This window comes from Dermacentor variabilis, chromosome 5 (assembly GCF_050947875.1).
Source record: "Dermacentor variabilis isolate Ectoservices chromosome 5, ASM5094787v1, whole genome shotgun sequence".
In the NCBI taxonomy this organism is placed as follows: domain Eukaryota; kingdom Metazoa; phylum Arthropoda; class Arachnida; order Ixodida; family Ixodidae; genus Dermacentor; species Dermacentor variabilis.
Genome location: NC_134572.1, coordinates 118,886,235 through 118,912,201, shown reverse-complemented (window position 1 = coordinate 118,912,201; position 25,967 = coordinate 118,886,235). Strand labels below are relative to the sequence as shown.

The window sequence follows — 25,967 nt, the reverse complement described above, 5'->3', positions numbered from 1 at the left end:
AATTGCGTCACATGGTGTATCTCTCGTTGGTCAATGGATACCTACGCACATGGGGATCACCGGAAATGAAGAGGCTGACTGGCTGGCTTCAACTTGTGCTCATAACAACTGTGACTGCCCAGGAATTTTGTGCAGGCTTGATGACACTCGTCTATTGATCCATCGGCACCTGTTCAAGCAGCACATAGACCAGTGTGTGGCAAATGGAATGTTCCAACCCCATGCTTGTGATTGGCACGTCTCGTTGTACAAGAGCACAACTAATCAAACTAAGTGTTGGCTGTGTGAAAGTGTGTGAATGTTTACATCGACAATGACATGTGGGCAGTCTGTCATGTACATCTTGTGGTTGCTGCGAGACACTTCAGCACCTGATATTGGAGTGTCCCACTTTCATTGTGCAGCGCACATCACCGGTAAGGGACTATCATTTCTTTAGCCTGTAGTGTACCACACTCAACAAATATTTCCAACCCAGTGGTCATGCATCTTGACACAACCAAGCCTATCATGCACTCCTTACGTTTCTATAAGTAGCTTAGGTTCACGTTTGTAGCATATACTTGTTTTCAGATTACAAGATCTCAGACACTATTTCATCAATTTTAACATTCCTTTAGTAATGTGACCTGCAGTGACCAGCCCTACTATGCGCGACTTGTACTGTGTGTGCCCGTGTTTTGCTTTATTCTTTGAAATTCATCATCTTGCTCTTTCTTTCCTCTTTCCTCCCTTCTTCCTATCTTGCATTTCTATGTTTCTGTCTCCTCCTTCTTTCTGAAGGGTAGGCAGGCATTGTGCCCCTTCCAGTGGCAGTTGCCAGCCTGCTCCTTGCTTGCGCTTTCCTGCAAGTGTATACTATATGTTTTCAAAACAAATAATAATAATTTCTTGTGCCTATGGGTTGAAAATGGAGCCTTGATGGCTGAGATAGGAACCAACTAGCAGAACAACAAAATGATGGCATGGCTTGGTCGTGTGATTTTGCCTTGTCTCGCTTCACGATTGCAACAGTAATTTGAACAAGCCTGTCAGTGGTTGTAGAAACACAACAGTGCAATCACTTAGCAACATTCTCGAAAAAAACATATCTAGAAATGTTTCCCCATGGACACTGTCTATGACATAGCCCCTATGCAGAGTTTGTCACTTTGAATGTTCAAGAGTGGCCCCCAACCCTAGTTTTCAAGGAACTGAAGGAGTGCATTTATGTTCAATCTTCAATATGTTTTTCTAAATTCAAGGCTCTTTAAGGATTCGAAGCAAGTTAAAAACCCTGGATAGCTGGCCAGCTATAACACTAACAGGGAAACATTGCCAAGTTTATGTTGTGGTGTTTACGTGTGGTGCGTCACGTGATTGTGTGACACGTGACACACCACACGTGGTGTGTCACGTGTGGTGTGTCGCATGAAAAGGGCGCCATTGATACTACTAGTATGCATAAGAATAGTGCGCTATCGGTAGTACCGTGGATAGTGCACTATCAAATGTTTTCATACTATTGATACTTCGATAATGACTCAACTATGATAGTTTTGCACCGTTAATCAAAGGTCATTATAAAAAAAGTGAGTGTGCATGTCTGAGAAAGCAGTACAACAAAGCAGCACAAACAAACCCACAGCAGAAGACATAGCAACAAATGAGCTAACACATGTACTAGGTAGATTAGACAAGTGGGTTAAATAATTAATTAATCAATCAATCCAGCTATCTCGATAACCGTAAACAAGCAGTGGTCATCGATGAGCACACCTCAAGTCTCTCTGACATTACTACGGGTGTACCACAAGGATCGGTATTTGGGCCAATATTATTTACAATATACATAAATGACCTTCCGGACGGCCTAAATGAAGCACATGCCTTCATGTATGCCGATGACACAGCTCTTGTGGTCAGTAGCAAATCTTTAAATAACGATTTTAAAACAATCACCAATGAACTTCAATATATTAGCAAATGGTTTGAAAGTAATCGACTTCCCTTAAATACAAATAAAACTAAATTTGGTATTTTTATGTCCCCGTTTAAGAAAAAACCTTTTGAGGAGCCATGCCGCATTACGAATGGCCGTGATGAAATTGAAAAAGTCGACTCAGTACTCTACTTAGGGGTAACCCTTGATTCCACTCTGAACTGGAAGCCTCGTATCGATGGGCTGTGTGGTAAGGTCTCTTCTGCATGCTTCGTACTTACAAAGGCACGGAGTAATTTCAGTTTCTAAACGTCGAGAACCTTGTATTTTTGTCTCATTCAGTCTCACTTAGCCTACTGTATTGAAGCCTGGGGATTTACATACAAAACATACTTGGAGCCTGTAGTACGGCTTCAGAAGAGAGCTTTGCAGATAATCAACTACGCTAGATTTACTACACCATCAAGAAATCTTTTTCTTGCGAACAAAGCCATGTCATTATCGCACCTGCAAGATTACCGCGTTGCCTTATTAGTGTGCTCGATAACGAGATGCAACACGCCATTTCCTGCTACTATCTTCAATGAATCGACATTTAACAGTCGCTCAGCCTTCGAGAAATTTCTCGTGCCTGTATGTCACAACCAGTACGGCCAGCGACGCATACATTATATAGGTGTCAAAATATGGAACTCGCTTCCTGCAAACATTAAGCAGTCAGAAAATTTTAATACTACTGTAAAAGAATTCTTTCTTTCCGACCTAAACTGATTAGTCTTTAACGAAAGTTATAATGATGTCAACAACTGGATACAGCATTGCTGTTACGCTTTTTTGTTGTTTCTACGTACGTATGTGTTCATGGATGTATAGTAACGTAAGTGTCAATGCCGGCGTACCCTTTTTTTTACTCGACACACCGTGCATCAAATGTATATATAGGATATCAGTGTATATTCTTGCTGCGTTAAGTAAATAATAATTACATGTTACCGTTCTGCAAACGGTTAAAGTCACAAATGTTCAACCAATACTTTTTGTGTAACCGTTTCATGTATTCTTATCGCAAGCATGTATCTGTGCGGGCTGCCGTGGGAGGGAGGCCATGGGTCTTCTCTCGGATACGTGCTGCCTCACTGGTGGTGTGGAGCTCCTGTCGTGGGCGACAGCAGTTTGGACAGAAACTAAGCCTTTTTGCTTCTGTGTGCCGATGGCTGTGTCCTCGGCATGCGGGGAATGGCGCACGCCCGAGCCGGCGGGGGCCGTGGCTTTTTCCCTCCTGCGGTGGTCTGCACCTTAGTTTATTGGTTTTTGTTTGGTTGCATTTCCCTCTTTCTTTTTTCTGTTTTGTTTGTTTGATCCAAAACAAATGATTGTGCTCGTCACTGAATCATTTACTTTTCTTTGTATAACTGCATGGATCCATACCTACCCTATGGCTAAGGATCCAGACGTTGTCGCATACCAGTTTTGATTATTTGAATAAAATTACTGTTGAATTGAATTGAAATAGGGTTTAATGTCCAAGACTAACACTAAGGCTATAGGAGATGCTCTAGTGCAGGGCTCTGGATTAATTTCAATGGCCTGTTGTTCTTTATACTGCACAAAGACAGTGTGTTATTGCATTCTCCTCACTGGTATGTGGTTACTGTGGCCAGGAATCTAACCCAAGCAGGGAAATACCTCAGCCGTAAGACCAGGTAGGACAAAGCACCCAGAAAAACCATTCACAAAGTTGTCGGCAAGAGATGCACCAACAGCCAAGTCACCTGCCGCATCAGATCATGTTCAATTCCCTCCCAGGACTGCTCTCGGCCTTGCTCTACATTCAAGACCAACATGGGTTTCCTGAAGGCAGCAAGGATACACGGCAAAGCCAAGTACCAGCAGGCACCACACCAGGCTGAGGTTGATCTCCTCGCGGTCGGCGAAGTAGTAGCGGTATGCCTCGGTGATGGAATAAACCAAGACGGCATGCACAGCAAAGTCCATCAGCCACTGGTAGTCGGTGTAGAAGCGGAGCTGCAGTGCCTCGTTGGCGGTGATCGGTGCTGCTTGCAGCACCACGGGAATGCTCTTTGGCACCAGAAACTCCTCGTAGTCCTTGCCATCATCAAGAGAGCCATTGCGGTTTCTGCGGCGTTTGGCAGCAGAGAGCAAACAATACCAGTGACCTTCAGAATGGTTCACACAACACTTGTAGCAGTGATTTCAAGGGTCTCTGCACCCAACACTGATACAGAGGCGTGCACTTTTCCCGGCACGTATGAAAAATTATTTTCCCCTTACTACTGCTGCGTTTTCACTCAATTTTTTGCAAAAAAGAAAAAAAATATGTTTTAGGGCCTGGATCATTTACTATAACACTTGGCACTGTTACCTGCTTGGTTTTCAAGAAAAACATTCAGACGTGCCCACCCACCAAGTAGTGAAAACCAACCTCTAAGGCAATGGTTTGTCATACAGAAAACAATGAAAGCGACTGCGCGACATCATAACCACCATTTTCAAGACACCACTTACAACAAAAAGCTTAAACAAACGCAATCTGGCGTTTTTTTTTTTTTTTTTGATGAACGAGACAAATAACAGCACCATTTCTTATATCGAACGATCAGGAGCACAAAATGCAATCTTGCTGCGAAATATGAGCAAGAACAGCAGTGGTACGTGCAACATAATCTTTTTTCTTTAATAAACCCATGCAGCTACATGGCAATGTGAAGGCATGACGCCATATCACATCACATAAAAAAAAAAAGAAATGTTCCTGTGCCTGCTTTTAGTCTACAAAACTACAATACTCCACAATACTCTACAATGAATCACATCTATGTTGTTAATAAGGTAATTGAGAAATCCACAGAGTACAATCAGCCTCTCCATATGGCTTTCAAAGATTACGAAAAGGCATTTCATTCAGTAGAGATACCAGGAGTCATAGAGGCATTACGCAGTCAAGGAGTACAGATCCCTTACGTAAATATCTTGGAAAATATCTACAGAGATTCCACAGCTACCTTAATTCTACACAAGAAAAGCAGGAAGATACCTATAAAGCAAGACATCATACAAGGAGACACAATCTCTCCAATGCTATTCACTGCTGCTTGGAAGAAATATTCAAGCTATTAAACTGGGAAGGCTTAGGAGTAAGGATCGACGGCGAAGATCTCAGCAGCCTTCGGTTTGTGATGACATTGTTCTATTCAGCAACACTGCGGACGAGTTACAACAAATGATTGAGGACCTTAACAGAAAGAGTGTAAGAGTGGGGTTGCAGATTAATATGCATAAGACAAAGATTATCATGGATAGCCAGGCAGGGCAGATCCAGGATCAGCAGTCAACCTCTAGAGTCTGTGAAGGAGTACGTTTACCTAGATCAATTCATCACAGGGAACCCTGATCATGAGAAGAAAATTCATAGAAGAATAAAAATGAGCTGGATCACATACGGCAGACATTGTCACCACCTGACTGGAAGCTTACCATTATCATTGAAAAGGAAGGTGTACAATCAGTGCATTTTACCGGTGCTGACATACGGTGCAGAAACTTGGAGACTGACAAAGAAGCTCGAAAACAAGTTAAGGACAGTGCAAAGAGCAATGGAACAAAGAATGTTAGGCATAACGTTAAGAGACAGGAAGAAAGCGGTGTGGATCAGTGAGCAAACAGGGACAGCCCACATTCTAACTGACATTTTAAGAGAAAGAAATGGAGCTGGGTCGGTCATGTAATGCGTACATTAGATAATCGGTGGACCATTAGGATTACAGAATGGGTGCCAAGAGAAGGTAAGCACAGAAGGTAAGAGGACGGCAGAGGACTAGGTGGGGCGATGAAATTAGGAAATTCGCTGGCGTTAGTTAGAACCGGCTGGTGTAGGACAAGGGTAATCGGAGATAGCAGGGAGAGGCTTTTGTCCTACAGTGGACATAAAATAGGCCAAGGATGATCATTGCACAAAGTAATTTGTATAAACACTAGTAGATGCTATGATTGGCACAGTCTATAGTATTACGATATCATCGAGCGATGCTCAAGAAACGAGCCGCCGCGAGAACGACGATGAAGTTTGTCGGTGCGCATGGCGCGAGCGAGTGTTGGCCTGGCTGCCTGGGTCCAGTGTAAATAGCCTGTAAATAGCCTCTTCTGTCTGTGTCTTTCCACACGCAACCTTCTGGTGGAGGTAAGTGATCTCCGTCCTCACCACGGAACTCAGAACTGGTCGACACACCAAGCTTGTCACCGTGCCTCCCGGTGACACGCCCACCTCTGCCACGGCTTCGGCATGTCCCACTGCTCCAATCGTCACGTTCGCACTACATCGCAACCCAGGTGTGTTATCTGGTCTGGAGGGCCAGGAAGTTGATGACTGGATCAAACTCTATGAACACGCCAGTGCTAATAACAGGTGGGACCCAACGATTATGCTCTCCAATGTCATCTTTTATCTCGGCGGCACCCCACGCGTGTGGCACCAAACGCACGACGACGAGATAACCAGTTGGGACAATTTCAAAGAGAAGCTACGGGAACTGTTCGACAACCACATTGGGCGCAAGGCTGCCGCGAGAAAGGCTCTTGCGTCTCGTGTTCAGTTATCTACGGAGCCGTACGTTTCCTACATCCTCGACGTTTTAGTGCTATGCCGCAAAGCTGACGATGCTATGTCCGAAGCCGATAAAGTGTAACATATTCTAAAAGGCATCGCCGACGACGCTTCCAATTTGCTTGTTTTCGGCAATTTGCTTGTTGCGACGGACCTGTCCTCGGCACAGGCTGAAGGGCTTTGCCGAGTATTATCGTCCTACCGAGATATTTTCGACATCGACGATAGCCCTTTAGGCCAGACGCTCGTGGTCAAGCATCGGATTCTTACTGGCGATGCTACGCCTATTCACCGACAACCGTATCGAGTTTCTGCGTTGGAACGCCAAGTAATTCAAAACAAAGTCAACAAAATGCTCGATAAAAATATCATTGAGCCTTCTTCGAGTCCCTGGACGTCACCTGTAGTGTTGGTTAAGAAGAAGGACAGCACGTGGCGCTTCTGTGTAGACTACCGTCATCTGAACAACATTGCTAAGAAGGACGTCTACCCGCTCCCACGTATAGACGACGCCCTTGACTGCCTGCACGGTTCCAGCTATTTCTCGTCTATTGATCTTCGTTCGGGATACTGGCAGATTGCTGTTGACGATATGGACTGAGAAATAACCGCGTTCATCACACCTGATGGCCTATACCAATTTAAAGTAATGCCGTTTGGATTATGCAACGCCCCTGCCACCTTCGAGCGTATGATGGACTGCTTGCTCCGTGGTTTCAAATGGTCCACATGCCTCTGCTACCTCGACGACGTCATCGTCTTCTCGCCAACGTTTGACACTCACCTTGAACGTCTCACAACTATACTTGATGTATTTCGAAAGGCAAAGCTGCAACTTAACTCATCCAAATGATGTTTTGGCCACCTACAAATTACTCTTCTGGGCCATCTTGTTGACGCTTCCGCAGTACAGCCTGATCCCGACAAAACTCGCGCTGTCAGAGAGTTTCCGGTTCCAAAGACAGCCGCGGATGTTCGAAGTTGTGTAGGGCTATGCTCGTAGTTTCGTCGTTTTATTCAAGATTTTGCGGAAATCGCTACACCCCTCACTAATCTTTTGAAGAAAGGCGTACCATTCTCGTGGGGTACTGCAGAAGCCGCCACCTTCTCTCGTCTCGTTACTCTTCTCTCCTCACCACCCATTCTCGCCCACTTCGACCCTGATGCCCCTACAGAATTGCGTACAGATGCCAGCGGTCATGGCGTAGGTGCCGTCTTTGCCCAGCGTCAGCGTGGCCAGGATTGCATTATTGCTTATGCGAGCCGCCTCCTTACACCATCGGAGCGCAACTATTCCATCACGGAACGCGAATGCCTTACTGTTGTCTGGGCGGTTGCGAAGTTCCGTCCTTACCTTTACGGTCGCCCTTTTTCCGTAGTCACTGACCATCATGCTCTCTGCTGGCTCTCTTCGCTAAAAGATCCTACAGGCCGGCTTGGTCAATGGGCTTTGAGGCTACAAGAATTTTCATATTCCATGGTGTACAAGTCTGGCCGCCTGCACCAAGACGCTGACAGCTTGTCGCGTTACCCTGTTGACGACTCTGACTCCTCTAATATTGCCAGTGCTTCTTGCGTATTCTCTGTATCACAGCTGCTTCATTTCACCGATGAGCAACGCCGTGACGCCTACATCAGAGCACTCATCGACCGTTTTGAGCACTCTCCGGCCGATGCTACTCTACGCCTCTTCGTTCTCCGCGACGGTACTCTCTACCGTCGTAACCTTCCTCCGGACGGCTCTGAGTTCCTACTTGTAATACCTAAACACCTCCACTCCACCGTTATAGAAGAGCTCCACGACGTGCCAACAGCAGGACATCTCGGCGTATCTCGAACCTATGACTGTGTACGTCGGCGTTTTTTCTGGCCGGGTCTTGCCCGTTCCGTACGACGTTATGTCGCCGCTTGTGAAGTTTTCCAACGATGAAAAAAGCCTTCCCAGTTCCCCGCTGGTTACCTGCAGCCGCTCGACATTCCTGCCGAGCCCTTTCATCGTGTCGGCTTAGACCTTCTCGGCCCATTTCCGGAATCTACATCAGGGAACAAGTGGGTTGCAGTCGCGGTGGACAATGCGACCCGCTACACCGTAACCCGTGCTCTTCCGACCAGTTGCGCAACTGACGTTGCGGACTTCCTCCTACATTATATTATTTTGATGCATGGTGCTCGGTGTCAATTGCTAACAGACCGTGGCCGTACGCTTTTGGCCAAAGTCATCGACGACATCATACGTGCCTGCTCAATACAGCATAAATTTACCACCTCCTACCATTCCCAAACGAACGGCCTCACTGAGCGCTTGAACCACACCCTTACAGACATGCTATCGAAATACGTTTCCGACGATCACCGTGACTAGGACCTGGCTCTACCTTACATTACCTTTGCATACAACTCTTCCCGTCTCGAAACTGCTGGCTTTTCCCCGTTTTACCTCTTGTATGGCCGCGAACCAACGCTACCACTGGACACTGTGCTTCCGTCCGCCACAGCTTCAACTAGTGATTATGCCCGTGATGCAATCGCCCATGCTGACCACGCTCGCCAACTTGTGCGCGCTCGTCTACAAGTGTCTCAAGACAAGCAGAAGCAAAGCTACGACCTCCGTCACCGTGATGTCCACTTTGTGCCCGGCAGCCTCGTGTCGCTTTGGTCACCTTCGCGTAAAGTTGGCCTATGTGAAAAACTCCTTTCTTATTACACAGGTCCATATCGCGTGCTCCGCAAAGTGACCGATGTCACCTATGAAATCGTTCTAGCCACGCCCACTACGTCCTCCGCTGTGACAACCAGTGACATTGTCCATGTCGCCCGACTCAAGCCCTACAACTCTCCACGCGCCTTGGATATTTAACAGCACCGTGACAGTGCTTTTGCCACCGGGGGGTAGTATTACGATTACGATATCATCGAGCGATGCTCAAGAAACGAGCCGCCGCGAGAACGACGATGAAGTTGGTCGGTGCGCTTGGCGTGAGTGAGTGTCGGCCTGGCTGCCTGGCTCCAGTGTAAATAGCCTGTAAATAGCCTCTTCTGTCTGCGTCTTTCCACACGCAACAATATGTATGCCTTATTTTGTCCTTTTCGGGGGCTGCAATCTCGTGTGTGGTTTGTATGCAGGGTAAACATACATATTAAAACAAACCTTCACTGCATTCAGTACATGCCTTAAAGTTCCATCAAGGCTGATTGACTTGACAATCTTACAGTATACAGTGAAACCTCGATATAAGGAACATGAATCTAACAAATTTTTGCACGTAACAAAGTAAATAAGAAAATTTTTATCGCTGATAGCAACATGTTCTGAAAATATACTTATAACAAACATTGAATATAGAAAAGATACTTTAGTGCTGGCCATGACTTCGTTATAACAACGTCCGACCAATTGGCTGTACTGCTGCTAGTAGTTTGCCAATAGCTTAGAAGCACAGAAACTAAACTAAAAACTAAACAAAACTAAAAGAATAACCACAAAGGCACATTCCTGGCTCGCACTGAGTCTCTCAATATCACCACATTATTATACATGTAGAGGGAGGCTTGAACCTGCCAAAACATACTTTGAATGATGTGCAACGGCACCAAGGAGAATGGGCCTCACCGAAACTTCCAGGCCCTTTTAAAGTTTCGGATTAATAAACAACTAACCAAACATGCTATAAATGATATAGCTGTGCTCTGTAATAAAATTAAGGATAGATACACAATGCATCATGGGCTCTCACGCCTCTTCTTCATTATGCCCTTTTGTTTTATACACTGTTCTTGCTACATATCTTGTTTGCATGCGCTCCAAAGTCATCAAACATCACACACTCGTGTTTTTTGGGTTTGCAACAACATTAGTTTGCATACTACATGTCAATGACAATGTTATTTTTGCAAACTCGTATGTTGTGTGCTAGAAAATACAGCAATATAAATTGCATTTTTCTTACCGTTTTACAAAGAAAGAAAGGCAAAGAACTGCGTACCTCCACTTCTCCCTTTTGTTCTTTCCTTTGAAAGACTTTCCTGAAATTCCAGCGAGGGACTTGAGTTCCTCATCTGATGGGTGGAGATACCGTATCAGCCTGCACCACAGTGACATGAAGCGCTGCATTCGTGACACCCACACAAGTTTCTAGAAAACACAGAACCAGAAAGAGCTGAATTTCTTGGCAGCCTGAGTGTGTGGCCAAGAAACAAGAAATAGAATTTGCAAACACGCCTATACAGTGCATCTTCAGTGCACCTATCAGTTCCAGCTTGCCTGCACAAGTTACAGGGAAATCTGCTGTTGCATTCACAAACAGGCTTTGATTCCACTCATTGCAGATGAGCAGTGATTCTCAAGCAAGCAGATATTACACTTTAGCAATGCTTCTCAGAAATCCCTTCAATAGGGAGTTTCTAGTAAAAACCCCCACTAATAATCATATTATTGCCTTTGAACAGGCACTGAGTCACCAAATAGTTATATTTAATTGCACTGACAACATGTACTGAGGGGTGGCACTGCCTTAGACATTCTGGAGTCGAAACCATGTCAAGCAGAGGAGCTTTCCAGAATGCAGAGGGTCAAGCTTTCTATGTGGCATATCCACACCCTTTGTGCAGCGGCTATATTGGCAAAGACTAGAATTGTAATGATAACTGACAAGGATATAAAATTACGAGGCTACACTTGGGTTATGAGAGACACGTCGTAGTGGAGGGCTTCAGGTTACATATCTCACCACCTGAGGTTCAAGTATTAAAACCTCAGTACACACACATTTCTTCACTTCGAAAGTCGTCGAAATGCAGCCGCCGTGGCTGGGCACTAATTCCACAAACTTTTGTTCAGCAGCAGAACGCCGTGGTCCCTGCATTCCGAAGTGGTTGACAGTTTAAAATTCACTACCCTGCTTGTCACAGAGGCTCCAGCCACAACTGCGACCAAGCAGACAGGGACAGAAGCTTGCCGAGAAAAAAAGAGGGGCACCATTCTCTGACTGAAGCGATGGTTCACGGGTGTGGTGCACTGGGAGCCCTTTCTTTCTTCCTTAATTTACGGCATAATGGAGGAGAACAAAGGCGCGAATGATTATGATATTGAACAGAGAGATCACACAACTACTAAATTATGGTGCAATGCGGCATATTGGTGTGCAAAAAAGAGACTATGCAGGACACTTTCCATTGTTCCATTCAATTTAATGGCTGGCCTATGCATTGTAATGTTGTACGCAGAAAGCTTAGGCTTTTAAATAACAATTCTGGACCCCTCAGAAAGAATACGGTATAGTGGGCGGGAAAAATGTGAATCAATGTAAATATTTGGGCTGGGCGAACAATTTTTTGCCTGGTATTATGCGCAGCCACAATGCCTGAGCATCGCAGACTCTAGAAATGTCTTCACAAGCCCTTTAGAATCTACTGACTCGCTTGTGAATGCCAGTGTGATCTACTGACTCGCTTGTGAAAGCCAGTGTGTATTGAGGCACTGAAGCATATGCTATATATGCATGTAAAATGGAAGACGTCATTACATACATTTGCAGCATACAGGCAAAAGTAGCGTGCGAGGTTTAGTTGAAAGGCAGACTTGGAAGCACTATTAACGCATAGGAAGAGGTCACAAACCTCATGTATTGACGAAGGCACTAGTTGAAAGGCAGTAGCTCGGACTACAATTGGTCTGCACTAGGAAATCGAGTGGCGCTAAAGGGTCAAGGACAGATACACATGCAGTGCCGTGTGTGGTACGCCGCTCTGAGTAAACATGCATGTCCTTTCAGCGCTACGCAGTTTCCAAGTTTTATATGTCTTGAGACAAGCACCGACGATGCAAAGCCGTGAGTGGCGAACATTTCTCACCTTTTGCAGATGATCCAACGGGATATTGAATACTGTGGCGACAGCTTTTGCAGAACGCTGGCCATTATCATGGTGATCACGATCTGGACGCCGAAGAGTGCCTGAAAATAGATTTTTGTTTTTCTCGCTTTAGTCATATACTGCAAGCCGGTACAATTTAAGGCAAGAACGAAAACACGTAGTGCGACCTTCTCGAGACTCTCCGCGTACGCATTTTTAAGCACTGCTCAAGAGTGACGAAATTACATGTTTCCAGGGAAGAGACTAGGATCACACTTTGGAAGTAGAAACTACGTCTCTTACCATGTTTCTTTTCCAAGGAGAGGCAGGCTTTACACGACCATCTCTCGCTTAGGTGGGCGATGCCCAACTGGAAGAAATAACGCGAGCTAAATGTCACTACACTTTATTTGAGCGATCCAAGTTTGCAATGTAGCAATGAGGACTTTTCAGGACTCGATCAAATGCAAATCAGTTGAATGAAAACTGGGACCGCACTCAAGACCACACGCACAGCATAACTCCTTCCATCCCCTTTTGGCAGCAGACCGCTTCGGAAAGGTTACCGAGACCGGTCTTTTTTAGGGGACAAGATAAAGCTACAAGTAAGAAGGTTCTTATTTTCATACAAAAATAAAAACTTCTTTAAGCATACGCTTCAGGCAGTCGCGAATTTACCGGCTTTTTATAAAGCGATGTGAAAGCACAAACAAGCCACAATAAGGGCGAACTAGTCGAAGATGGTCAAGTAAATAGCCAAAAATTTAGCAGTCGACGCAGGACACTCGTGAAACGCACAAGAGTGTGATGTTGTGCTGAAATTACCGTTACGTTTATTTGTCTGCAGTGTTTGTGTTGTAATCATGAGACGAAGTTAAAGCACCGACGCTGCCTTCGTGTCCGTTGTCGTGACCATCACGTCCAAGCGCGTGCGTAAGTTTGTGCGCAGTGCTCGATTTTCATTTCATCATGAGTGGCGCCGGGTCGACGAGGTCGCTTGTTTTGAACTCGTATAAAAGCCTCCACCGCGTGATATTGCAAGTGTTTGAAGGAGACCCGCAGACCATACGGGCAGCGAAGGTTAGAGTGAAAGAAGAATACGTCAAATACCTCCACGAAACTGACTCTGGTAAAATAGAGGAGCTACTGAAGACGGCCAAGGACGTCGAAAAAGTGCTTCAAACGGACGTGATCAGGGCTGTTAGAAATGACAAGGGAAACTACGAAGTGGAGTTGAAGCCCCATCACCTGCAGGACAATGCCACTTGCAAGTCCCACGATACCAAGAACCCGTGCTGACGAAAGTGAACTAGGCGACGCACTGCACACTGATCGCTCATTCCGCCGGTCACGTGTTGGGCACGGTCAAGATGTGACAAATGTGTGCGCTCTATTTACTACGAAATATTGGGCACAGAGCTAGCCGTTGCTGATTATGCTGAGCACCCAGTTTCATTCGCTATAAATACAGATTTGGTTTTTCGTGGCACTAACATGGAGTGACGCTCTTGTTTCTTGCGCTGCACTTTCGGTTCACCTCCTGAGACGACCTGGGAGGAAATTCAGAATAAATCAGAAAAAAAAAAAGTAACAAAGTAGTACAGTACAAAACTCATGGGTTTCATTATAGATATAACAGAGCATAAGTTTATTTACAAGTTGAGTTACTGAAGTGTCGATCTGGAATAATGAGAATGAGAAATCACTCATTACCGCACACTTTTTTTTTTTTTTTTTGTAGGGAACTATGCCGCACACCAAAGCACAGAAACGTAGACTTTTGAGACCCGCCACGCCGAGGTGCGAGGTCCGCCAAGAGACGCCAAAGCCAGATTAGGATCGCCTAACATTTTTACCTAATTTCTGACCTGTGTGTGTTTATTCCGGCCTTTACCTTTTACTTAAATAAAACAAAGTAAAGGGAAATCTTCACATGTTTGAGCTTGTAATATAGAGCCATGTTTTTAATCTTTGTACGGGAAACACAAGTATTTTTTTTTTCTTTAACTTGCAAAAGTCCGAAAACGAAACATCTTAGACACGGCAGGAGTTACCATCGCCGGCGACAGCAGTTCCCTCGCCCACTCGCGATGCGCGTGAAGCGCGTGTGCCATGCGCTCTCCTCCTCGCGAGATCCGCGTTCATTTAAATGTTCTCATAACCGTCGTCAGCCAGCTACACCGGCCGCCAGCTGGCTGGTTAATTTTAAGGGGCGTTTTCTGCGTTTTTTAACCTTTGACATTCCGAACGATGCTGAACAGAGACAAGGAAGCGGCAGTCCTGCAGTGGGTACGTCTCGAAAGCATTCTTTTGTCCTCATACGGTTTTCTGGGCGTAGCGGCCGATATCTGCCCGTCAGAACCACATATTGCGCTGTTAAAAACTAACTATCCCAATTCTAAGTGTGCTTCGCTGTGGTCTAGCTGTTTCGCTGCAGTAACAGCCCTCACGCGCGTTTTGGTAGTTAATCGTGCGAACATGCTGAAAGAACGCTGCATAGGGACAGCTAGTTGTAAGGTGGTTGGTTGTTCGGCTAAGGTGTTTAATCCACCTGGCTGTGTAAGAATTCGCTATGTGTCGCGTATTTCATTGAGGTCAGAGAAGGCGTTGAGGGACTGCACTCGAGTTTGTGTATGCGAGAATACCGGCTCAATCGCTTCAGCTCGGGGGCAGTGGCGCAGTCACTTTCTTATTGTTCCGTTTCTGGTACACGATGGTACACGATGGTACACGATTAAAATCGTGTACCATCTGGTGGCTCCACAAGCAAACTTTCCTATGGGAATTCCCACTGTGGCCCCTCCTGGCTGGGACACAAAACAGTTATCGCAGTTCTGCGCACTGCAGTTGCACTAATGTTTCACGCAGGCTAATGTGATCCGTTTATAGGTTTCGCTAAAGTGGCGACCCTAAATAAAAGCAGTTTCTACTTCGGACTTGTCTTTGTGATGCGGTCCCTGTATTTATGGACATTTTCTTTGCAGAGTTACTGTTGTTGTTCATTTGCTTGCGGTGCTTCGTTTTCCCGATTTCTAATTTTTGAAACGCTTAACGTAATGTAACAACACAGACATATTTACTACGAGGCTCCGTACGTATTTACTATATCACATATTTACTCTTTCAATCCCTTGCTACAGTTCTTGCTGTGTCTACTTTTAATTGCCATGATGATGTGAATGTGGAGGCTTCCTTATCTTTCTAATGAGAAAAGTTGAGATGCCACTGTTTAAATTAACTGCACTTGTGTTGACCTCAAGCCGGCTTGAAAACTTAAGGCTTGACCTTAGCTGCTTTGGCCCACTAAACCACGTTTAACTAGCTTAACGATTTCGTCAGATTTAATGGGCTTCAACAGTTTCATGAAATTGAAACTGTGCTGTTAATATCATAAATTTAATAACAAATGCTAAAATTATGTATGTCAATGAAACATGCAACACATTGGTACAAGTAGATCAATATCGCCTGCCGTTTCCTGTCTCTTTCCTTTTGTCATTGCCATTGCCTCGCGTTGAAAACTTCCCCGAAACCCACATATGCATCTAGGATTGTACAGCTATTTGATTGGCCATGACTGGGGTTCTCTTTTCAATGAAACAGGCATTCAGATTGTGCTTAGTTGCTTACTTCAGCTGTAGAAGACACTGGCAAAACTTGTTTCATTACTTCATCGTAGGATACCCAGATTTCCAGCATGGTTTTCTCTGTGGACGTAAAATGTCTCCAAGAGAAACGGTGCTATCATAAGCTGCGCAAATGACTAGATTGTGTGTACTGGTATGGTAAATTCGCCGTTTGCACGGGCATGAAAAGATTGCTTGCTCCTGATGCTCTACATCATGCTCGACTTGAGACAGACTTCACTAAGGATTCCAGCCATTTCTAGTACTATGCCAGAGGGAAGGGAAAAGATAAATGTGACATTGGTGAAGTCAAGATACTCTTTTCCACACCAGAGGGGGTTTCTTGCAACCATTCAGTGGGTCTGCCACCATCAATTTTGTGGAGAATACTGATTGCTTGGCATGGTTCACCCATAACAGTAGTGCTCATGTCAAGCCCGCAAGCTGAAGCTAAAGCTCATTACAGATAATCAAGGGCTGTACTGATATTTTCATTCCAGTATTAACGTTTCTTGCTCAGTCTACCCTTAGCAACTGGCGTTTTTCCATCCCGGTGGAAATTGGCATTTGTTTTCCCAGTCATTAAATTTGGGACCTCAACAATTTTTGTCCTGCTTCCCTTTGCAGTTTCTCGAACGTTTTAAAAATGCTTATTTACGATTGTCTCAATTTCTACTTTAAACAAAAGTTCTTCCTGTGCAACATGGTTTAAAGTGGAAGATCACTAGAAACAAATTTTTTCTTGTCCATAGCACACCAATAGTATTAGACTGGGGTAAGGTCGACAGTATCTTTTGACATTGCCAAAGCATTTTATTCCATTTCTCAACAGATGCTGTTGTTGTATTGGTTATTTATGTCCGCATTATTTTTGGTGGTTTGCTATCTACCTGCAAATTCGCCAGAAGCGGGTGAAGCGTTTGGGTTGCCTTTCTCATCCTTTCATGTCTCCTGGAGTGCCCATGGTTCTAACCTTGGGCCACTGCGGTTTTTATGTCTGTAAATTGTTTGGTATTGCGTATCAAGCATTCTGAACTATTACTGTTCACCGATGACCTCAAACTGTATTGCAGAGTGGTAAGTTGACATGACTGCGAATTGTTACGTGCCAATCGGTGCTCCTGAGAAATGGTGCTTACTCAATGGGCTTAAGTTGAACCCAAAAAGAAAAGAATAAATCGGTAATGCTTTCACTAGGAAGCTTGAGATAGTGAAGTGCAGTTATTGGATTTTGGCAGGAGAGATGCCCCATTATTGCATGTACAGGCCCTCAGAGTTCAAATGCAGAAAGGTGCACTTTTCTCTACATGCATTGAATATAGGTGGCATGGCTCTTTGATCCTTTTTGTGTAGTTGCATGATTAACAAAAGTTTCGTAGGTATCAATATTGACACATGATTTCAAATTACGCGAGCCAGCCGCCTCCTGCATCCGTCCAGTTGTTTACTGCTACCTGCAAAAGATAGCGGCAGTGAAGTGGGCAACACGGGCTCGCAAGGAACGCGCAATCGGAGCAATGTGTCGTCAGCGCGGGACACGAGGGAACAAGAGGTGCGGGTCTCTTGCGAAAAGACTGTGGACGTTCCAGTGAGGCTCGCGTTTAGCTGTTTGTAGGGCACAAGTTCGCCTAAGGTAAAGTGATTAAAGCACTGTCACTCAACTGTGCATAACAAATCTGGTGGAGGCACGGGGTATGATTTCAAGCCCTTCTCGAGTCAGAAAAAGGAACCTGGACTCGCGGCGTCTTGGACCTATCAAATTGACTCCTGTTCACCAACGCAGCAGTCGTCGCCTATGTGGTGAGCCCCCCCCCCCCCGAGGTTTCCCTTTGCCGGATTCTATTGGAGCGTCAGCATCTGCTAGCCGAAACGCTACCAGGATTACAACTCAAACCGTGCCAACTCACATCGTAGTCAACTCTCCAATGACGCCAGTGCCTTTCCATGGTGACACATTTGAAGACGCAGAGGACTGGCTGGAACACTTTGAGCACGTCGCTGAGTTGAATGGATGGAACGGAGAGCGCAAGCTATGAAACGTTTACTTCGCATTAGAGGACAGCTCACGAACGTGGTTTGAAAACCACGAAGCGACATTTGTGTCATGGGATGCTTTCTGACTAGAGTTGCTGGCAACTTACCCAAGTACCGATCGCAGGAAGAGGGCCAAAGCTGCCCTGCAAGCAAGAAACCAGCGTAAGAACAAAAGCATGGCCATGTATGTAGAAGACATGTCCCGCCTATTCCGCTGAACTGATCCTAACATGAGCGAGGACAAAAAACTATGCCATCTAATGCGGGGCATAAAACAGGAACTGTTCGCAGGGTTGGTTCAGAGCCTGCCGTGCACCGTCGCTAAGTTTTGTTCAGAGGCGACAACAATGGAAAGCACGTTACAACAGCTATCAAGGATGTTCATCTCCCGGTTGTACATCACCTCTGTAGACGCCGTTTCAGCTGTCTTCGGAAACAGCGTGGAGGTCATACGAGAGCTCGTGCAATCTGTAGTGCGAGAAGAGCTTCAGAGGCTACAGCTTGACCAGAACGCTCCAGCGCCCTCTTCACTGGCAGATGTCGTTCGTGAAGAGGTCAGACAGGTGGTCCGGAACTACAGCTCAGTGCACAGCCCCAAGTGCCATTACTGCGCCAACCGAACGTCTCATATGCCGATGTGCTGCGGCAAACTCCCGGACGTGCTGACGTCGCAGCCACTTCCTCTATGAATAGCTCGATGCCTCGGACTACGCTGCCGCCACCCGAGAGAAGATTCAAGAAGGCTGATGTATGGCGCACTCCTTACCGAATACCCCTCTGCTACCACTGTGGTGAGGCTGGCCACCTGTACAGAATGTGCCACTATCGCCAGGCAGGGCTTCATGGTTTTCCGGTGAACGCACCTTGCCCTCGAAATGGTGAGTGTCCATTTGAAATCGAAGAGTACTTGTCCACTCGTCAAAGCTCCCCATACGCCTACCAGCAACACCAACCTCCATCAACAGCGCCGTTGAGGCATTGGTCACCAAGCCCCCGCCCGTCTTCAAGCTCCCCAAGACTCAGTTCACAGAGCCCGTGTTGGGAAAACTGGTCGGCGACCTTGGGAGGTAAGGTCGCTGCCGACGTGAAAAAAAGAACCTCCATCGATGACTCCGAGCGATGACTAGGGATTCAGAAACCAGTGCCGTAAGAGTGACATTGCTTCCGATTTACGTGTTTGTTAACGGTTACAAAGTGAACACGTTAGTGGATACAGGTGCAGATTACTTGGTAATAAGTAGCGAGCTTGCCAGGAAACTGAAGAAAGTGCTGACTCCTTGGAAGGGGCCACAAGTTCGCACCGCAGGAGGGCACCTCATCGACCCCACTGGCAATTGCACGGCTAGAATAGGAATACGAGGCTTCATGTACGTCGCTAGCTTTATCATCCTTCCCGAATGCTCAAGAGAATTGATTATTGGCATGGACTTCTTGCAAGATAATGGCACTGTAATCAACTTGTGGGAATCATGTGTTTCCTTTTCAACAAAGCACGCTGTCGCAGCATTCAACACCGAAGAAAAATTCGACGCCCTTTACATAGCCGATGACGACGTGATGCTACCTCCGAGATCCAGCATAGCCGTCGCAGTCAGAAGCGATGCTTTCAGTGACTACGAAGGAATTGCAGACAGCAACACCAGCCTCCTACTAGAAAAAGGGATCTGCATGGCAAGAGGCCTTGTTCAGCTGCATGGTGGATGTGCAAACGCTCTCCTCACTAATTTTGGAAATGAGGTGCAACATGTCGCGAAGGGAACCGTTATTGCCAGCCTTAATAACTTTGTCCAAGTTACAGACCTGAGCATTCCAGAGATTTCAACATCGAAATTCCAAGATGTGGATTCTGTCCTTGCAGACTTCAACATCGAACCAGGTCTATTGCCCAGACAGGAGCAAATATAGACCCTTGTAAGAGAATTCGCCGAATATTTTTCAATGTCAAAGTCCGGCAGACATCTATTGCCAAACATCGGAAAATTGTCGACGAATCAGTGAGGCCTATTTGCCAGCATCCCTACCGAGTGTCTCCAAAAGAGAGAAGCTATCAGAAGTCAAGTTAAGGAAATGCTGGAAGACGTAATTCAGCCGTCGGCAAGCCCGTGGGCATCGCCTGTGGTACTGGTAAAGAAAAAGGAACAGACCTTGCGCTTCTGCATTGATTACCGAAAGCTGAACGCCGTCACAAAGTGGGATGTGTACCCACTTCCAAGAATCAATGACACTCTAGATAGACTACGAGATGCCAAATTCTTTTCCTCCCTGGACCTCAAATGCGGCTACTGTCAGATAGAAGTAGTCCAACGAGATCGTGAAAACACTGCGTTTGTGACGCCAGACGGACTATACGAGTTCAAAGTGCATCCATTCGTTCTTTGTTCCGCACCTGCCACATTTCAGCAGATGATGGACACTGTGCTCACCGGTCTGAAATGGCAAACCTGTCTCGTTTATCTTGACAATGTCGTGGTTTTTTCTACCACCTTTGAGCAGCATGTAGAACGACAGCGGGCTGTGGCGAGAGCTATTAGATCAGCAGGTCTGACAATAAAACCGCAGAAATGTCATTTCGGCTTTCGCGAGCTTCTTTTCCTCTGCCATGTCGTCAGTTCAGAAGGCATTCGCCCGGACCTTGAAAAGACTGCGGCAGTGGAGAAATTTCCAAAACCAACTGACAAAAAGGCTGTTAGGCGATTTTTAGGACTTTGCACCTGCTATAGACGCTTTCTCAAATTTTTCAAGGATCACCGAACCACTAACATGGCTAGCAAAGGAAGACACGCCTTTCGTCTGGTTGAAAGAGCAGGAGAATGCTTTCAATGAGCTCCGAAAGCTTCTTGAGAACCACCCAGTTCTTGCTCATTTTGACGAGGAAGCCGAAACTGATATTCACACAGATGCAAGCAATTTAGGCCTCTGTGCCGTCCTCATTTAGTGGCAAAACGGAGCTTGCTCATTTCGACGAGGAAGCCAAAACTGATATTCACACAGATGCAAGCAATTTAGGCCTCTGTGCCGTCCTCATTTAGTGGCAAGACGGAGAGGAACGAGTCATTGCGTATGCTAGTCGAACACTTTCGAAGGCTGAGGTGAACTACTCAGCGACAGAAAAAGAATGCCTCGTGGTGATATGGGCCATCAGCAAGTTTAGACCATATTTATATGGCCGACCATTTCGAGCTATCAGCGACCATCATTCGTTGTGCTGGCTGGCGAATCTCAAAGACCCATCTGGACGGCTGGCCAGATGGAGTCTACGGCTGCAGGAATATGATATAACGGTCGTATACAAGTCCGGTCACAAGCACAGTGATGCTGATTGCTTGTCACATGCACCGATTGAATACACGGAATCTACGTTCAGAGAAAATGGACAGGATTGCCCGTCCCTAGGAGCTGTGACATCGCAAATGGCTCAGCATCAGTGACCTAACGCGGAGTTACGCCTGCTCATTGATTACCTAGAAGGACACCCTGTCGGCATCCACACGAAGTATTACTGGCCAAAGTTATTGAATTCTGTGCAACACTACGTAAGAACCTGCCGGGACTGCCAAAGACTTAAGGTACCACCATTCAAGCCAGCAGATCTCCTACAACCGATACAGCCACTGGAAATTCCATTCGCACATGTGGGAATGGACTTACTTGGCCTCTTTCCTACATCATCATCTGGAAAGCGTTGGATCGTAGTTGCAACTGACTACCTAACTCTATATGCCGAGACAGGGTCTCTTGTCAAGGGAACAGCCAGTGAAGTAGCTCATTTTTTTTGTTACTAACATAGTACTACGGCATGGCGCTCCTAAAGTTCTCATCACGGACCGAGGAACCATATTTACTGCCCACTTGACACAGTGCATTATGAAATTAACGCACATCAGTCATCGAAAAACCACCCCGCAGACAAATGGACTGACTGAGCGACTCAACAGAACGCTGACTGATATGTTGTCAATATACGTGGACATGGAGCACTGAACATGGGACAGGATACTATTGCATGCAACATTCGCGTACGATACCGCTGTGCAAGAGACAACTCAAATGACAATTTTCCAACTCGTTTTTGGCCGGCCCCTCACCACAGCCTTAGGTGCAATGCTACCAGTAGATGAGACCTCCGAAAATGACAATGATGTCAGCGACTTCACATAAAGAGCTGAAGAAGCACGGCAGCTGACACGACACTGCATTCAGCAGCAACAGCAAACCGACGCGGACCGATACAACTTGCGACTTAGACTTCCAGTATGCACCTGGAGACAGAGTATGGGTGTGGACTCCCGTACGGATGTGTGGCCTATCTAAGAAGCTTCTTCGTCATTCTTTTGGCCCGTATTAGATAATTCACCGAATTAGTCCCTTGAACTACGAAGTTGCTCCAGAAGGTCAAGTAACCTCATCAAGACGGTGGCATCGAACAGAAATAGTCCGTGTCGTCCAAATGAAACCATACCACGACAGGCAATAACTGCTTCCGCCTACAAGCATTGTGAATTCATGACAGTCTAGAAACCACCGCCCTCTGTATGAGCATCAGGACGATGCACTCTTGGAAGGGGGACAATGACACAAGATGGTTTCAAATTATGCGCGCCAGCCACCTCCTGTGTCCGTCCAGTTGTTTACTGCTACCTGCGAAAAATAGCGGCAGTGAAGTGGGCAACACGGGCTCGCAAGGAACGCGCAATCGGAGCAATGTGTCGTCAGCGCGGGACACGAGGGAACAAGAGGTGCGGGTCTCTTGCGAAAAGACTGTGGACGTTCCAGTGAGGCTTGCGTTTAGCTGTTTGTAGGGCACAAGTTCGCCCAAGGTAAAGGGATTAAAGCACCGTCACTCAACTGTGCGTTACAATATATTCGCATTTTCTTCTGTGGGTTGGTTCCTTCACGGCTGGAGTTTTGCATCAGTAGTTTGGACCTGTGTGTTACTTTCTTGCAGTAACTTAGTTGAAGAAGTGCAGCATGGTTTAGTATGCACTGCCTATGACAACGGTTGTATAGTTACGAATTGATATTGGCAGACTGGGGTCTTGCGACTCGGTGTGAAAGACTGCTTGATCGGGGCGTATTTCTACACCAAGTTATGTGAGGTGACCTCAACTGTGTCATGATGCTCACGTCCTTGCACTTTTGCATACCATGTCGTAAAACTACAAAATGACTGTGTACATTTCATCCTGATGTTCCTTTACTGTGCCCAGTGTCACGACTGCAGGAAACATAAGATTCTACGTTTCTCAACAGTTTTCTTTTTTTTTGACTTCACATGAATTTGCATGTATTCTCGTGATTTTGTAGTCGTATTGCCATTGGTCAGCTTATTCATTGCTTCTCAGCTTGTCTGCTGTATTATTACTCACTTGACAACTGTTCTTTTTGCATTGTGCTCCCATGATGCAAAAAGTGGGATATGACGTAGCGAGCTGTTGCCAAAACCGAAAGGCTGTTAGCAGCCACTAGAAGAAAATGTTTTATTAGTGTCGCGCCATGTGTGCAGTCTTATCCAAAAAAGCATTTTTAAACAAATTTCGTTCAGTTAAAAATTGTTTTCACTCAGCACTGCTATTTTAGACATAACGTAGTTAGCATGCAACATCGGCGTCTACAATTCCGTGCAGCTTCGCTGCAAGTTCATCCTTAACGGTCATATTAGGCACCAAAAAACAAGCGGTCTTTGCCAGTCCCACGCTTCAAGCCATTGCAGGGAGCTCTGCAGTAGCTATTTTCTTTTTTGTTTCCACATATCTCTTAACGCATTCAGCTGATTACCACAAATCTGTTTCCTTTGTTTGTTTGTTTGTTTTTTTTCGTTTTTTTTTTCTTCTTTTTCATAGGAATCGCTTAAAACAGCTTTGTTTTGATACAACTATACAGAAGCACTGGTAACGTCCCATTATTATCTTGCTATGTAGCTGTCCTGCTATGACATCAAGGTTAGAGCCATCTCGGACCTACAGGATGGCTTGCAACTGCTCAAGCTTCTGTCAACCATGTGAGTCTTGCTCTTGCATTTCGTGTTGAGCCTATGGCATAGCCTCAGTTAAGGCTTCAGTGGTTGAAAATGGCAAACATAAATGAAAGGAAATCGTGCGCCAAAAGCTACGTGTGAGGGTAATCGTAAATATTTTGAAGAATTCTTGAAAAATTTCCCTTTAAAGCTATCCTTTGGGATGTAATGTCCAGGAAGCTTATTTGGGAACATACTACAGCAATTTCTTTACTTCTCTGTCTCGTAGATGGCATGTTTTAAGTTGTGCAGCTAAAATTCTGCTTGCAGAATGAATGACTGCTTGTATGACTAATTCCTCCAGCATAAAAGGCTTCTTTAGTTATCAACAGATGCTTACCACAAAGGCTATTAGACTACAAGATGGACACTTAGCTATATTTAGTAAAAGCTACAGTGTAACAGCAATGTTATCATTTCCACCAGTAGGAATGCCCAGTTCCTGTAAAGATTCCTAGTGCTATCCCTCCTTCACAAAGTGCATTTTTTTCTTTGCGTGCACCCAAAGAGAAAATAATTTTCAGTTGAGCATGGAGTCCTCTATCTTTGCCCAACAGTAATTTGTCTTTGTGCCTGTCTGTTACGCAGAATATCTCTCGTTACAAAATTTCCAAACTGATAAAGTTTGTTGCACAATGCTTAGAACTGTGGCTCCAAAAATTACAGAAAATCTGTCTTTTAAGGTACATGTGTGGATTTTTCAAAGCAGACTTCTCTGTCAACTGCACCACCCAAGCATGCAAGGAGTACACTCATTACATGAAAACATTATGCGAGTTCTACAAATTCTAATTGCAGAACTTGAATTATTCGATGATGCCTTTAAGCACAATTTCAAGAATGAGATTCCTTGATAATATTTGTTATATTGTGTTCTTAACTCTACTCCCACAGTGCATTTGTGTAATGTAAATATGTTGTTCGTATGGCTAATAGACAACATTCTTAGTGGGGTGGCGGTAGTAAATGTGTATCCTTTTATAAACCGATAACTGGCAGTTTTATAAATGTCTCCAAACAGCCTTGCACAACCAAACTCTTTTGTATGCTTCTTACGTTGTTTTTCACTCTTTGCATTCTTTTGTACACCTTGCCAGTACTGTTCCCTATTAGAATAGTTAACAAAAACTTCAGCCATGCTGTTTACTGTTGTACACATAGTGCTTCCAGAACCAGCTGCTTCAACATTTCAGTCACTAAGCATGTTTATCCATACTTAATCTATAACAACTACAGATGTACCTGTGTACATCAAACTTCACAGTAGTCACTCCAATCTATGGGCTGAAATGGGGTGGTGGTAACCATCATGAAATCAACAATTTGGAACTAGTTTGCTATATGTACCTCCGGCAAAATCTGTTGCTAGAGCATGTGTACATGCTAAACTGTTGTGGTTGCATGCATGCATTGAAGAATCAATTTCATTGGTCGGTATCCAATTTCGCACTTCTTTATTTCTTCTAGTAACCCGGCTTGCAGCATCGAAAACGTCGATCCTGTGAATACATTTGCACATATAGAGCAACAGCTCTGTGGTAAGTTTACACTCTGCTATAAACGAAGCAAACACATTCATTCACATAAGTAGATATGTCTTGCTTGTTCCATTAACTTTGAAAAAGGATTCAGAAGTTAAAGGCTAAGTGCAATGCTGTACGCTGTAAAAAGTTTAGTTTCGGATAGCATATTTACATTCTCTGAAAAAATTTACCTTTGAAGTTGAGCGCATGAGTCTCAAAAAGCTTTCAAAAAATAGATGTTTTTGGTAATGAAACAGAAATAAATCCTGCATTTACTGCTCTCTGGGAGACTCGCAACTAAAACATCGTGCTGCGATTTGTCATCTGATAATTGCCAGATGCATGCGTCTCCTCCTGAGGCATGTCTTTAAGGCTGTTT

At 45.2% G+C, this 25,967-nt stretch overlaps 2 protein-coding genes across 2 annotated transcripts in view; one reads left to right on the top strand and one right to left on the bottom strand.

Annotated features, from left to right (window-relative positions):
* The window catches only part of emei (transmembrane protein 161-like emei), a 44,693-nt gene extending 31,784 nt beyond the window's left edge, over nt 1-12,909 (bottom strand). The window contains exons 1-5 of the mRNA XM_075693448.1: nt 12,891-12,909; nt 12,696-12,762; nt 12,393-12,493; nt 10,526-10,624; nt 3,792-4,058 (exon numbers count right to left, since the gene is read on the bottom strand). Coding sequence (XP_075549563.1) covers nt 3,792-4,058; nt 10,526-10,624; nt 12,393-12,493; nt 12,696-12,698 — 470 coding nt within the window. The 5' untranslated portion in view covers nt 12,699-12,762; nt 12,891-12,909. The remainder of the gene's footprint in view (nt 1-3,791; nt 4,059-10,525; nt 10,625-12,392; nt 12,494-12,695; nt 12,763-12,890) is intronic.
* A 1,468-nt stretch (nt 12,910-14,377) lies between these two features.
* Nucleotides 14,378-25,967, top strand: part of LOC142583630 (uncharacterized) — a 70,766-nt gene continuing 59,176 nt past the window's right edge. Inside the window, exons 1-3 of the mRNA XM_075694123.1 lie at nt 14,378-14,681; nt 23,971-24,050; nt 25,533-25,603. Coding sequence (XP_075550238.1) covers nt 14,643-14,681; nt 23,971-24,050; nt 25,533-25,603 — 190 coding nt within the window. The 5' untranslated portion in view covers nt 14,378-14,642. The remainder of the gene's footprint in view (nt 14,682-23,970; nt 24,051-25,532; nt 25,604-25,967) is intronic.